Below are 15350 nucleotides of genomic sequence, written 5' to 3' on the forward strand. Positions count from 1 at the left end.
CCCCCCAACCACCCAGCGGCCCACCTCAGTTGCCCCTCCCTCCTCACACACTGCTCTTTAACCGCCAGTTAAAGATTGAGCTTTGTGAAATGGATGGCTTTTCTTCAGGCATGGAATCACAGCAGTCGTCTGTCGCCCTAATTCCCCTTCCACTCCGGCTGCTGCACGGTGCAGAGCGCTGGTTTTCTTTGTGCTCCCCACTTCCCTCTCGATCAAAATAATTACGACGTAATTTCGTTAATTCCTACGTGCACCTCACCCTCTCACCCCCCACCCCCCCACCCTGCTCGTTTCTCTGACTTACAGTATATGGCACAGTCGTTAATGGCTGGTGGGTCTACAGGCTCTCTTTTTCTCAATCTGTCTCTGGGTATGTGTGTGTGTGTGTGTGTGTGTGTATGGAGGATATGGGGTGGAATGGCATGGGATGGACTGGCTGTGTGCAGTATCTGTATACAGTCGTTTTCAGAAGGCCGCCTATATGGCGTGTTGTATAGAAGTGTGTGTGTGCGCGCGTGTGTGTGTGAGAGTGTGTGTGTGTGTGTGTGTATATACTGTATATAAGGGGGGAAACAGGGAGAGGAAGGGATAGGGGGTTGAGGTCAGAAGAGAAGGGGATAAGGAAGGAAAAGGGCTACAGTAGGTACTCCTTCTTGCCCTGGCTGGCGTCGTTCCCATTAAGGAAGGCCTCCTGCACCTCACCATGTTCATCCAACCCACTGGCCTCATGGGTAAGATAGGAACCTGCATGAAAAGAGAGGAGAGAGAGAGAGAGCAAGAGACAGAGAGAGAGAGAGAGAGCGAGAGGGACATTGGAGTGGGAAGGTTAGGCGGCAAAGCGTCATGATCACTGCAGCGCCATGCAGAATTATCAAACCAATCAGCGCTAATATTATTGTGTACCATACCTGTGACAGATTAATTCATTAGTTAACTAATTGTTAGGTCAATACCAAGCAAGAATAGGCTCTCGGGTACGGTACGAGCCTACCGGTGGAAATTAAAAGTAGGCGATGGAAGTGTGAATAGAAAAGACAGAAAAGGAAAAGGAAGTGGAAAAGATGATAGAGAATCAAAGACGGGGAGGGAGGAGAGTTTGGCAGAAAAAGGTGGAGGGGAGGTTAAGTGCAAGTGAACAATGGCACATTTGTGTCACTCAGAAAACCTATCAAACTCATTTTAACACCCCTTAGGTCCGCGTGATTAATGAGTCGGTGCAGCACAGGTTACAGGGAGCAAGAACCGCTCAAGTCATCTTCCTGCCGGAGTGTCCCTTCACTCCAGGGGTGAGTGACACTCTCATTCTCCTTACTGCAGAGGCTGACTGGCATGCTGACAGTCACGGCAAGCCGAAGACAAAGCCCTAATGGCCCTGTCTCAACACTGATTGGTTGTAATGGCCCTGTCTCTGTGCTGATTGGCGGTCAAGCCATACAGAATGTTGACTGACGGCTTGTCTAGCCATAGGGTAAGTAATGGCTGTTTGCGGCCTGCTACACTGTTCCCGGATCACTTCTTGGCAGCTCTGGCGCACAGTCAAAGGCTGCCAAAATGAGGGCACTTAAAAAGATAGGGAATGCAGAGGGCTGCTTTTAATAGATGAGCCTTGATACACTAACATGGAGTCATAAAACATGGGGCCACACCTACATTTCCCACCCCACCCTATCTCTTCTGCTATCCTGGCCAAGGTCGTCCATCACGGACAGTGACCGACTGGAGAGGAGCATCCGGTCCTGTCTGCTATGTGCTGACAATTTTACACCTTGGTTTAAAAGATCATTTTCAGAGAATCTGGGTGTAACTGTCTTCCAATGACTTTTTTACATCCATGTTATAAAAGAAAGTGCAGAAATGAGAGAATGTGCCTATGAAAAATGTGATAAAACACTCTGAGTGCCAAGACATGTCCCCTGCTTATGAAGGAAACTTTTGTGTTACTTCGTATGTGTGTGTTTTGTGAATGTGTGTTACCTTTCTGTCGGACAGAGCACCAGATGGTGACAATGAGGACACAGATGACGGTGAAAACCAGCAGTGCCAGAACGCCACCTATCACTGCATATGGTACTGCACTGTGAGTCTCTACCACTGCACCGGGATCTGAGGAAAGAATAAGAGAGACAATTAATGTGTATGGGTGGAGTGTGGGGTGTGTGAAGGAAAATATATGGAGATGTAAGGAGAGAGAAGCGCAGAGAAAAGAACGGAGACAAACAGACAGATGGATCAAAAATGAAAGAGATAAAAGTGAGCGAAAGAAATCACATTAAAACTTCCAGTGTGGGAGAGAGTGCAGGGAGCAAGACAGGAGAAAAGAGAAGTCAATATCTTCCACCCAACTTGCATTATCACCTTTCATCACCCCCTACTGCACAGAATGTCAGGCAGTCATATTGGGTGAGAAGAAGGTGGAGAAATGAGGAGAGTGAATAAAGAAATAAGTATGTCAGCCTCTAAAAACCCACTCCAGCCAAGCACCTGTCAAGAGCACAATGCATTTTGAATGAGGGGAACTCTGAGGGTGTTTACACCCCAGGTAGTGCAGCCCTGGGAAATGAAATCAAACACTTCACCACAAGATGAGTGAGGAGAGATAAAAAGATAAAGAAGACAAGTTAAATTCTGTGACATTTTGTAGTATAACATCGCAGGGAGTTATTTATACCAACCTCACCTTTTAATAGGTTTACACACCCCGCTTTAAAGTAAAGGACAAATACAGTGGAAAAGTGAAAGAAACTGTGGGTTAGTGTTGAAATGATTAGTCGATGAAGCAATTTGTCAAATGACACAAAGCTGAATGACAGCAATTTCAGGAATTGATTAACTATTTAAGTCATTTATCAAGCAAAAATGCAAAATATTTACTGTTTCCTGCATTTTTCTTACTATTGTATGACTTTAAATTCAAGTGTTAGAACATAAAGTGAGTACTGGAGGGCTCTGGTACATTGTCATGTTCATTTGTTAAGTATTTTTGACAGTCACATTTTGGACTAAACAATTAACCAACCGGTAGTGCAACTGTTAGCTGCAGACCTAAAACAGACCACACAGCAACGCTTAAGACAAAGCTCGTGATCATATGTGCAGGTATGTGTCTGCATAGAATTTCTGACAACAATAAAAGCAGGTGACTGATCTAGTGCGTGGGTGTGGAGAAAGAGAAAGGAATGGTTGAGTCTTTGAGTATGAACCTAAATAAAGAGACAGCATCTTCAGTTGCTGACAACAAAAAGCTCCTTTTTTTTGATGAGGCTTGGGGGTTGTAGTGTAAGAGCTGGTAAAGCCAATGGGAAGCAAGGACACAGAGTTATTGATGCAGCTCTTGGACCTTGACAAAGCAGAATTAAAACATGAATCATTAATGCAGTGCTAACATGGAGATCAGGAGAGAAAGAGAGAGAGAGAGAGCGATGAAGGAGGGGAAGTAGATGAAGAGGCAGAAGAGGCAGAGGAGGAGAAAGTGTTGACAACTGTAGAAAAAAGTGGGTGCTCTTGTACATGTATTTCCTGGACAAGTGTCTCATTGAGCACCGTGACAAAATGCATCACATTGCTGCTAATGTGCATGATCAAGTATTGGTGTGTGTGTGTGTGTGTGTGTTTGTGTGTCATAAGTACACGTCTGTGCATCTGCAGGCACACAGGACACAACTGAGATAGGATTAAGCAGTTGGCCTGAGTGATATTTCACAGAGGATGAAAAAGCAAGCAGTCAAGCGCTCTACGTTTACCTCACGCCACCCTGCGCTTAATCCACAGCGGCCCAGAGCTCCGCAGGAAATGACTGACGGCACTCTAAAGCGTGTTGTTTCTCCGAGGAGCCCCTCAGACGATACATCAGCATCGACTAAACGCTCACCAAACTGTTCAAGGAGCCACAGCTTTCTCTTATGACTCCTTATGACATTTCCACACATGCCCAGCAGGTGAACAACCTCTGCCTGCCACACACAGTGGCAGCGGTAACAGAAGAACAAGAAGGATGCCCCCACTCCCTTTCGCTTCATCTCTCTCTTTTAAGACGCAGAGAGGAGACAGAGCATCCGAAAGGTGTGGAAGGAAAGAGGAGACGCCAGTGACAGTGTGTGTTTGTGTCAGTGTATGTATGAGATAAATGGATTCTGTAGATAAAAAGAGAGAGAAAGTAGTGAAAGAGAGTGTGTAGTTTTACACACACACACACACACACACACACACACACACACACACACACACACACACACACATACACACACACACAAATTCAGAGTAGCACTAGTGCCAAGCAGCCTTTTCTTTCTCCTGCTGTGTAACACTCATCTGGGAGAATGTGATTAGACAACCACCTGGATCTCTTGTCTTGTCTCTCTTTCCTTCGTTCTTTCTGTTTTTCTCTCACTCACTCTCTCTTTCTGTATATATATGTGTGTGTTTGTGAGTGTGGATGTGTGCAGATAAATATGTTTGTGTAGCATCTTCTCAGCCCTCCAGAGGCCGGTGTCAGTCAGTTAAAGCCTGGGTGTGCTGCCAATTCCTTAAACTCTTAACGCAGATTCATTAACAGTACCCACCAAGCACCAAGAGACCCACCCCAGACCATACACACACACACACACACACACACACACACACACACACACACACACACACACGAATGCTGACTGGGCAATGTGTGTGGGGTGCATCAAACAGCCAGCGATAAGAAAGAGGGAGAGTGGGTGGTTGTGCATGATGCATACCCAAGCGTCTGCAGACACATGCGCTCATGTAGATGCAGGGCAAAGGAAGGTTGCAGCAGAAAAATGGTGTGTGTGTGTGAGAGAGTGTGCGTGTGTCTGGGGAGGGGGGCACCTGAGAGTCATCAAATGAATGTGGGGAGTGGAAGACACCAAAGGAGAGCAGGAAAGGACGAGCAGAGGGATGGAGGGCAGCAGAGGGGGAATTAAAAAAAAAGGTGTGTGTGTGTTACCTTTCGGGTCCAAGACGAAGCTGCGTGTTAGCAGGGTTGGGGTTGCAGGATGGGAGGTGAGAGGTTGGGTGGAAGTGGGAGTGGGAGGGACCGTGGTAGTGACTGACACATTATCTACAGACAGACAGGGAATGGGATAACACACATGCACAGATGCTATTATCTACAACATGCAGTGACATTTCAAGACAGACATTGCAGGGTTTTTATAGCAAACTTGGAACATAAAACTTGACACAAGCTTTATTGTGGTTGAATGTTAATTGAATTTCGAGGCGGCCATGGCTCAGCATCCTGCTTGACAATCATTGGATGGAAGTCTCAAAGACACCTCATCTCTTCTGATGAGTTTAGAGAAGGAGGCACAGATGTAAAACCCAAGAAATGGAGGAAAGACTTATTTCAGACATGCTGTTCAGCAACCGAAGCCGATGCCATTTCAGTACCAGAGACAAATGTCGCTAATTATTTTCACAAATTGAATGCGGGTGCGAAACAGAATCGATCTCGACCCCTGACAAGCGATAAAGACACGGACAAATGGCGTTCTCTGGCGGACCTCTGCACCAGCTGAAGGGGGTTAAAGAAAGTGTTTACAATGGGAAAGACATGCTTTAAAGCTGGGGCTGAAGAGAATTACACCTGGCAGAGTGCCATTCATCTACGAGGCAAATGGAATATATAGGAACACATTCTCTATCACTGACACATTTTCTATGGTACAATGACGGGAGAGACAGAGACATTGTCTGTGACAGATGCATTCCCAATGGAGCAGTGCCATGCAGGGATTGTCTCATTCAATGCCGAACAATAGCTTGGATCTTGACACATTCTCCAAATCAATGGCTGAGACACAATGGTAGGTAGAGAGGTAGAAAGAGACAAGTTCATATTGCTGTTAAAGACAAAAATAATGGCTGACAAGAACAAAAAAAGGAGACAGAGGAGTGGGTGTGAATGCGTGTGTGTGTGTGTGTGTGTGTGTGTGTGTGTGTGTGTGTGTGTGTGTGTGTGCGTGTGCATCAGCACTCTCAGACTGAATAACATGCCACTTCATCAAACAATCCCTCTAAAACCGCAACGAGCGATGTAGTTTATGTACTTGAAGTCTCAGGACACACTCACACACACACACACACTCTCAGATGTTAACACTCACACAGTTTGTTTTGAAATACATTCAGGCTTGTGCTCACACATACCCAGAACACATTCATGCACTTACAAACAAATGCTTAATAGCCCACACATAGACATAATACATTCACAAAAGAATACATATACACACATACACACACACACACACACACACACACACACACACACACACACACGCTCGCACACACACACACACACATTGCCCTTTCTGCTCAGGAGTAATTTATTGGTAAGTATTCCTCTGTCTCTTCCATCCCTTTCTCCCACTGGCCCTGAGATCATCAATCTCTTTTTGCACTCTTCTTATGTCAGCACTATACCTCCCCTCCTCCTCCTCCTTTTTTTTCTTTCTCCAATTCTGCCTTGGTCTTCTTCTGCCTGAAAAGAAATGTACATGATGTATTTTGTGGAATAGAGTTTTGTGTGAAGAAAAAGTCAGAAGAAGCAGGGAAAGGCAAATTGAACCAGATAGAGACCTTAACCTATAATTACCTAAGTGTGTGTGTGCGTGTGTGTGTGTGTGTGTGTGTGTGTGTGTGTCCGTGTCCGTTGATGCTCCCCTGTAAGAGTGCATGCATGTCGCATGTGTGAGTGGATACATGCATGTGTGTATGTGGCCGTCACTTGAGCCTGAGGACTGAGGATTAATGGCCGGGGTCGTTGCACTAATTAACTGGACGCTGATTAATTTCTCTTGACTATCACACCAATGACCTAAAAATAGTTCTTTCTCACCATTTCCAACTTTTTCTTATCTCTCTACCACCATCTCTCACTTCCTTTTTCTTCATCAACCAAACTCTCTTCCCTTAATTGCACCCCTCCCTCCTTCACTTTCCTTCGTTCAACTGCCTCTCTAGTTTCATTCCTTGGTGACTGCGTTCCCTCACTGCCTCTCTTCAACTTAATTAAGGAGAATGCCATACAGCTGTCGTTCTCTTGGCCGATAGAGTCCTTTTTTCCCCCCACATCATATTGTTATTCATTAACACTATATGGCTGCCAATCAGGCACACAGCCCATGTTATTTCCAGGGATGGATGTGGTGGCACTTGCGATAATGACGTTTCTCCTCGTATCTAATTCTTGCAGAAGTGTGCCTGAGGATACTGTGCCACCATTTTGGATGAGGCCTGTTATTCTTTCATGTTCAGCGTTTCTGATTATAAGGGCCTTGCCCAGAGCACTGCTAACTCCACTTGTCAACCTGTTGTGCTGAATATTAAACATTGATCAGAGGTCCTCTGCTGAGGTCATAAAGGCCAAAACTGATTGGCTGAGGAGTCATTGAAAACTCACTCAGATGCCAATAAAGGTGCAGTGTCACGTGTGGAGGAAAACAGCACTGAAGACTTTTTTTTTTTTCAAACAAAATTGACTCTACATTATCTGTGTCTGGCTTCCTCTGCCACTAGCCCCCAACCTCTTTCCATTTTCATTCTCATTCTGTTTTTTGAGAGTCTCACTTCATTAAACAGAGGTCTGTGTTTTTCATTCCAATTATCCTGACAGCTCATTACAACAGTCGCAGAGACACAGACTAAACCCTGGTCACCTAGTATCCCTCTCCATCTCATTATGCATCAATCCTTTCATCTTTCTATAATTCCCCTTTGCTTTCCATGAATCTTTCTATAAAACTATTAGTGTCTCTGTTCGTCCCCCTTTCTCACTTCGTGATCCATTTTGCAGAAATATACACACACACATACACATAAGTGCGTTACCTATATGCAAACACTAACAATTCTCATCTCCCCATCTCTACCTCTCTCTCTCTTTCCTTCTTTCTTTCTCTCCCCCTCCCACTTTCGCATACAATTCAATTCTAATGGGTTTTATTGGCTTGGAAATTCATCTGAGTGCAGCAGCTCTGTCCAATTACATAAGGGAGCCCTGCAGGCTTTCCCCAGACAATCAGCAACATTCTGCTCCCAGTCACATGCACATGCATCCACATGCACCTTCCCGTATGTACACTCATAAAAAATATAAAAAAATCCAATTTCTCCCTAAACAATGGTGGCAGAGATGAAACAACCAACAGGCCACATCCTTTTTCGCATTGTGCAGATACTTGCTGTGTGTGTGTGTGTGTGTGTGTGTGTGTGTGTGTGTGTGTAATATGTGAGCGTGTGCACTCACTCTGTGATTCATTCAAAACAATTTTTCACATTTATATCATTAGCGACTTTCTGAAAGTTGCAGAAAGTTAATTTCATCGTATTAATTTGTGCGCACACGTACATGCACGCCAATAAGAACTATGCCACTCTCTCTCTCTAAATCATAAACTCATTAAAGCGTATGCGCGCACACACACACACACACACAGACACACACACACACTCTCTAATACATACACAGAGTTACATGCACACAAAAGTGTGACCAGTCCAATAAAGCTCAGCTTCAATGCATCACATCGTTGCCACAGCCCGGGCTCCCTGAAGAGTTTCCCACCTCTCACTCTCAGTTTCTTCGCCAGAATTAAGCCCGTGTCCCTTCATGAAGTGACAGAGCCTAAAGCACCTGCGACAAATTGGCAGCCACTTTTGCCCGAGTTTGGGTTCGGTGTACAGACCCTGATGGCAGATAACTGTCACAAAGGGAAGGTTGGCACGGAATGAGACCAAGAGAGAGAGAGATGAGAGAGCACTGGTAGTTTTTCTGCACCTGCAATAAAAAGGTTCCTTTTATGCTGACTCATCCTTTACAGCACACTCTTACAGCATTTCCTCCTAGCCCCCGCTTCCTCCCCCAGTGCACCTTGGGATTCCCTCTGGGGAGGCTGGGAGCCAACGAAACTGACATCCCGTTTATCTGACAGGCTGTAGGACTGAATTTTAACCTGCATTCAACCTCCATCGTCCTTCTCTCGTCCTTTTCATCCCTCCTTTTCTCCTACCCTCCCTCCCTCCCGTCTTCCATCCATCCTTCCCCAACCCCTCGCTCAGTTCCACCATTTCTCTCTGTGTCCTTTTCTCAGAAAGCAAGGCCCTCGTTGAGCAATGAGAATGAACTGCAGCTGAACTGAAAACGGGGGCAAACTGGTGGCAAGGTGTGAAACAGCTGAAAGGGCGTGGGAGGAGTGAAGAGAGGAAGAGGAAGTGGGCAGGAGGTGTAAAAGAAGTGAGAACAGCGGGCAGAGTAAAAGAAAGGACGGATGTCAAGGAAAGGAATGGGAAGGAGGAGAGAATGAAAGAAAACATGAGAAAAGCGGTGAAACAGTCAAACAGTTCTGACTGAAACAGAAAATAAGCTCATGGAGAATGAAACGCTGAGGCTCAAGAAGAGAAGCGAGAGCGGAATGAGACTGTATCTTCTTCTATCACCAAAGTATTTAGGAATAAGTGAAGAGCTTTGTTACAAAATGAGATATTCTCTCTATTTGAAAAAAGAAAAAGAAATGAGACACCCACTAAAACAATGTGGGTGCTGGAATGAAAATGAAAAAAAAAAGAAAACACAGTGTGGAGAAGTGTTAGAGCTATGAGTCATCTTAACATATTTTACAGCATGGAATCATATTTTTTTTCAGTATTGACTGATGAACTTTGTGTTTAATCATCAGAAAGTAGCGCTCCATATTAAGTCATCCATGGTGGGTTATTTACATTGACAATGATGTAGCTACCGCGCCACTCTGAGGTTACGTAACATTTACATCGACATGCATGTCAATAGAAACATTATGCAAAGAGTTCATCTGACGTTTCTTGAGAAAGAATTAACATCCCGTTAAGCAGACTATTAGTTGTGACATACAGGGAAATCAAGAGTCGACAGATTAATGTGATGGCTGAATCAACAAATCTGAGCTCTTTGAGGTAAGGTTTGAAACAATCTGCCCAATGGGCAAGTACATATTTTTTGAAGTACAGCAAACCACCACAGATACAGGGCTACAGCAGGAGGATTTAAGAAGCTGATTGCTGGAAATCCGTGGTGCAGAGCAGAGGAGATGAAGCTTGGCTTATATTGGTTATGAGGATTTGTGGTATTTTATGGATTTTGGTCAAGGCAAAATTCCTTACTTTAAATGTACCCCCTCCTTTTTTTTTTTTTCAAAATAAGAGAGGATGAGGAAAAAAAAAAAAGCGTGATATATCAAATTAATGACCAGCACAGAGCAACAGTGTGAAATAAAAAAGATAAATGATGAAATGTGGTAAGAAATGGCACAGAGAAAAACAAATGAAGGCGACAGCTAAAAGAAAAAAATGGTGAGGGAGGAGGCTGGAGTAGTGGGTGAAAGAGAGACCATTTTTCTACAGAGGTGGCAAAGAACATCAAAGCTCGACATGTCTCACCTTCTACGATAGAGAGAGAGAGACAGAGAAGGGTAGAAGGGTGGGGGGGTGGATGGGGGTGTGGTGTCACCTTTCATCATGCCACTGTTACCACCCTTGATACCTGTGGTAAGCTGCCAAGAGTGTGCAATTGTTGATTTTGTGCGCATGTGTATGTGAGAGAGAGAGAGAGAGAGAGAGAAAGAGTGTTAGAATGATGGATAGATGAGGGGGCGCTAACCAAAAGCAGACTAAAAATGTTACATAAGATATGATGTCTATATTCCCTCCATCCGTCCCACTCCATTCTGATCTCACAAATCAGGTTCTGGGGGTGCAATGACAGGAGCCACCAGCAGGGGATGTAGATCAAAAGGGCAAATCTGCTGAGTGACAGTGGTGCTCATGCAATTAGGCCAAACCACAAATGTATTGGATGTGAAAGTGTAGAAGCCTCTAATGATGAGCTAGTTTTGCAATTTACCTTTGCTGCCGTTCCATTAAAATCTCATAGGTCCCTTTCATTTTTTTTTTTTTTGTTCTTATTCCACTGCAACTTCACCCAGTTGTTTCATGCGTGGATTACGCAACATTAACACACATTAAAACCTCGTTATCAATTGTGCTTCAAACGCTGACCAAGTTCTCAGATTTCCTGAAAAACACAGTGATACAAGATTTTCATGTGATGTTGCAAGCTCCACCGTCATCCTCTTTGAGCCGCGGTGTGCCGTCTATCTGGGTCAACCTTCATTAAGAATTTAGCCACCACCAGTGAATCTAGGCGCAACATCTTGGAAAACTTGTAAAACCTGACAACAAAAGCCCCTTCGCCCCCCCCCACCCCCCCTCTGATACCTCGGCTCGAGCAACAAGCAAAGTTGATTTGTGCTGAATTTTAAATGCAACAGATGTTCCACTGTTATTTTTTTTGTGCCAACTGTTACCAGCAGATTCAGCTCCACATTAATACTTTGTTTATCTCCTGCATGTCAGCTTATATTGTGAAATTCATTTAGTTGTCAGAACTTCGAGTATTTTTATTTATTGCACTCAAAAATCTAAGTTATTCTGAATTCCTTCAAGAGACGAGCAAGTCGCAGGGGACATGAGAAATTGGTTCTTTACAAGAGATAGTCTGAATAATGATTGGTGACTAGTATCGGAGCGCAGTGGCCAACATCTTCTTGTGGAATCAATATCTCTGCTGAATCAATTGGAGGTTTAGCAGAGGTTTCCTGCTGTGTACCGAATCAGGAAAACAAATAAAGCTGAAAGACAGATGAGACATGCAACAAGATTTAATGGATCTGTTGCCCAGTGCCAGAATAGCCAGACTCCAAAGACACTGGGAAGAAGAAAAGGATCGATAAAATTGAGCAAATATTTTCAAAACACAAAAACAAGTTGTAACAACAAAAAAAAAAAGATCCATTGATCATAAAATTATTATATTAAAAATCGCCTGAGACACTATAAGACTGGAAATGATCAATTGAAAAAACTTTAAATACACTTGTGGAGGTTCTGAGAAAACAAATATTTAACTGTAACTCGGTAACTCACCATACACCAGTAGGGTGTAATGATCAGCAGCGCGTCCAAAGTTGTTCTGAGCCTGGCACAAGTATGTCCCGTTGTGTGACTGGCTGAGACGGGAAATCTGGAAGGTGGGGCCAGAAATCTCAGCCCTCTCAGGCAAGGTGTCGTTGATCTTGGACCACTGAATGTTCCTGGGCCTGGTGGAAGGAGAGAGAGAGAGTTTTAATGTTTGATAGTGCTGAAATAATGTGTCGACTCATTGATTGGCCAATGAGAACTTAGTGGAATTCACTCTTTTAATAATCAATTAATTACTTGAGTCAGTTATTGGACAAAAATTCCAAACATTTGTTGGTTTCAGCTTCTCAAATATGAGGATTTACTGCTTTTCTATGTTTTTCATATTTTTGTAAACTTTGGGTTTTGGACAAAATAAATAACTTGAGGACATCATGTTAGGCTCTAAGAAATACTGAATCATTTTTCACTATTTATTTTACATTTTAGGGTTAGTGTTTTGTTGAATAATCCAAAAAAAACAAAAAAAAACTACTGACCACAATGGTAAAACTAATGAAAACACAGAGCCACATGGCCTCATACATTCATGCACACTCATATATACAAATTACAAATCCTGACACAGCACAATGTTCAGTCTCTATGCCATGCAACTATAGTTCAATTATAGATTTACATATATCATTACTTCTGCAAGATCTAGTATTTCCTCTATAACCATCAGCGTTAGCGAAGCAGTGCAAGGGATTACGATTTTCCAGTTACTGTCTTAGTTTGGTGTGAGGTTGACATCAGTTTGGTTTCTGTGTGTTCAGTGGAGAGACTGGGATGTGTGAACTTGGAGCAGGGGTTGGAGGTGTGGGGAAACATTTAGCCTCCACATAGAGAGGAGAAATAGAACTCCCGGTTCTTCTATTCCACACGTTTTGTCTCTTTAAATGTACACACATTACATGTAGCTGGCTTGCTAACGTTAGCTACAGGTAATGAGGAATGAACAGGAATGAACTGATTTTATTCAGAGTTGGTGGGTGGGTGAATCCTGCAGCTTCAATCTGAGGACAGAACCTGAAGACTCCACGCATCAAGCTGTTGATGCTCAGTAAATACTTGGCTGCTCACATACTGTCTTGTTCTCTGTTCCTACACCTGTTAAATACAGGAGGTGGGACGTGTAGGTGTGCAGGATTTGGACCAAGTAACAAAAGTAATGTAGGCTAACACCTGATTACATTTCCAAGTAACTCACCAAACGCCGACGACCGACCGACCGACAACTACCTCTCGGACTAATACCAATTGTAGACTGTTAATCTTTTCATAAAACGTGCTAAAGGGTTTTAAAAATGAGGAATTGAAAAGAGACATGGTTCGAAGCACAGACACCAGGCGATGCTATAAAAAGAGAGGTGAAAGAGGAGGGTAAAGGAGCCTATGGGGAAAGGATGACATGAGAAAAAAGTATAAAAGGAGCTTTGCAAAGGAGCCAATGGGAACAGAGGGCTGCATCCTGACAAATAATGAGAGGATGGATAGTCAGAGGGCAGCCATGGTGTGAAAGGGTTGGCAGGTGGGAGAAGGGGGCAGATGAGAGAGAAAGACTGGAAAAAAAAAAACAGGAGGGAAGACAGGACTAGAGAGAAAGTGTTACTACAGGTGAAGGACAGAGAGAAGAAGAGATGGTGTGGTGGGAGATGACAGGAAGGAGCAGGCAGACAAAATGAATTGGTCATGAAAGACCAGCAGGCAGCGCACACAGGAGGTGCAAGGATTACAGAGACACCCTGGCGAAAAAGGTTGCGTGTGGAAGTGTGTGTGTTTGTGTGTGTGTGTGTGTGTGTGTGTGTGTGTGTGTGTGTGTCTGGCTGGGTGTCATGGCTCATGCCACCCTGTCCAGATTACAATCCTGACTCATCTGGGTTCTAATCCCTCAGGAGGTCTAATTAAACCTTTCTTGCTTAGTCACACACATATGCACAATCTTTCTCACTCCTACACACCGATACAAAATCTCCCTCCGTTCCTCCCTCTCCCCGACGCACACATGTACTGTACACCCTTGCTCTCTCCCTCACACATTAATTCCTTCTAACGCTAACACACAAATAAGCAGGCAATCAAGGAAAATGACAAGACATTGTCCCCCATCTCTCCTCCTAATAACAGACAGACAATGAGTGTACCCCTTCACTGAAAGGAAGTGGCACATAATTGGTCATTAATGCTTAACAGGCAGTTAACAGGGCCAGGGAGCAAGCGTGAGGGTGACAAGGGGACTGTAATGTGTGTGAGTGTGCGTGTGCAGTCCAGCATGAGATGAGAGTCAGAGTCCAGAGTGGCCTGCTGTCCCATCCCTCACATACGCGTGCATACACACACATACATACATACACACACACACACACACATACACACACACACAATCACACAATCACACACAGCGTCCCCAGCCAGCCGTTACAAAGCTTTAGTGGGGCTATAGCCAATACACTTTTCAGCCAGTCCTCACAGTGGGATTTCACTAAAGTCATCACACACACACACAAACACACACGTTGGCTGCATGAAGCTTTACTGGGGAGCTTTAGTGGACTTGATGCCCACAGACAGACGGACCATCTAGGGGAGGGTTTAAGAGCTTAGGACCCAATACCCTTCTGGAAAGTGCACAAAGGGCTGTGAACACACTAGAAAAAGGGCTTTGTTTCAAAGCTGGCTCTTAAAAGTATTGACTGCTGATTGGGTTTAGTAGCTCTACCCTCACACAGTCACATACAAGTTTATAACTTGTCCAAATTTACAATCAATGTCTAGTATCCTTTTACACCCTTCCTGGTAACCTCTCCGTCTCAAGTCTTAAGCTCTTTTCCTCTTTGTTCTCTCTGCAATAAAATATGGATCAAGTGGTTTTTATCTGTCCATCAAACATTAAATGTCAGCTGATAGCACAGATACCAGTCTTCTGGTTTTGATTAAATTCTTTGGCACTGCTTTGTATCCTATTTAATATAATATAATACGATATAATACAATATACTACAATATAATATAATATAATATAATATAATATAATATCCTCATTGCTTCAGTGATGGTGGTAATATTGTAAATATACATGTTTTATAAATGACACCACTGGTTTAACTGCAATTACAGTCCAAGGGATGATGTGTTTGGAATTGACTGGCCCAACAGGGGGGCCTGCATTATTTGTGGCGGACAGTATGTGGTCGTACTTAATGTCTATCTCCTCATAATTTGCTACAAAGGAGTTAATACAAAGCTGCTGTTCATTCCTAAGAATAGATCATAGGAAGAACAAAGAGATCTTACAGCAGTTACGGAGAATATATTGAAGTTGATGTACTTGGTAATTA

At 43.7% G+C, this 15350-nt stretch overlaps 1 protein-coding gene across 5 annotated transcripts in view; it reads right to left on the bottom strand.

Annotated features, from left to right (window-relative positions):
* Positions 1–182: 182 nt before the first annotated feature.
* The window catches only part of cadm4 (cell adhesion molecule 4), a 141858-nt gene continuing 126690 nt past the window's right edge, over positions 183–15350 (bottom strand). For 2 of the 5 annotated variants that reach the window (XM_023401110.2, XM_023401109.2), the window contains exons 6-9: positions 11977–12149; positions 4958–5071; positions 1975–2103; positions 183–744 (exon numbers count right to left, since the gene is read on the bottom strand). In XM_023401110.2, coding sequence (XP_023256878.1) covers positions 635–744; positions 1975–2103; positions 4958–5071; positions 11977–12149 — 526 coding nt within the window. In that variant the 3' untranslated portion in view covers positions 183–634. Of the gene's footprint in view, positions 745–908; positions 988–1974; positions 2104–4957; positions 5072–11976; positions 12150–15350 lie in introns of all 5 variants that reach the window. The other 3 variants (XM_023401111.2, XM_087172603.1, XM_023401112.2) reach the window with 3 other exon arrangements.

This window comes from Seriola lalandi, unplaced genomic scaffold (assembly GCF_002814215.2).
Source record: "Seriola lalandi dorsalis isolate HSWRI2012SDOR001 ecotype SW California unplaced genomic scaffold, Sedor1 jcf7180002053444, whole genome shotgun sequence".
NCBI lineage: Eukaryota > Metazoa > Chordata > Actinopteri > Carangiformes > Carangidae > Seriola > Seriola lalandi.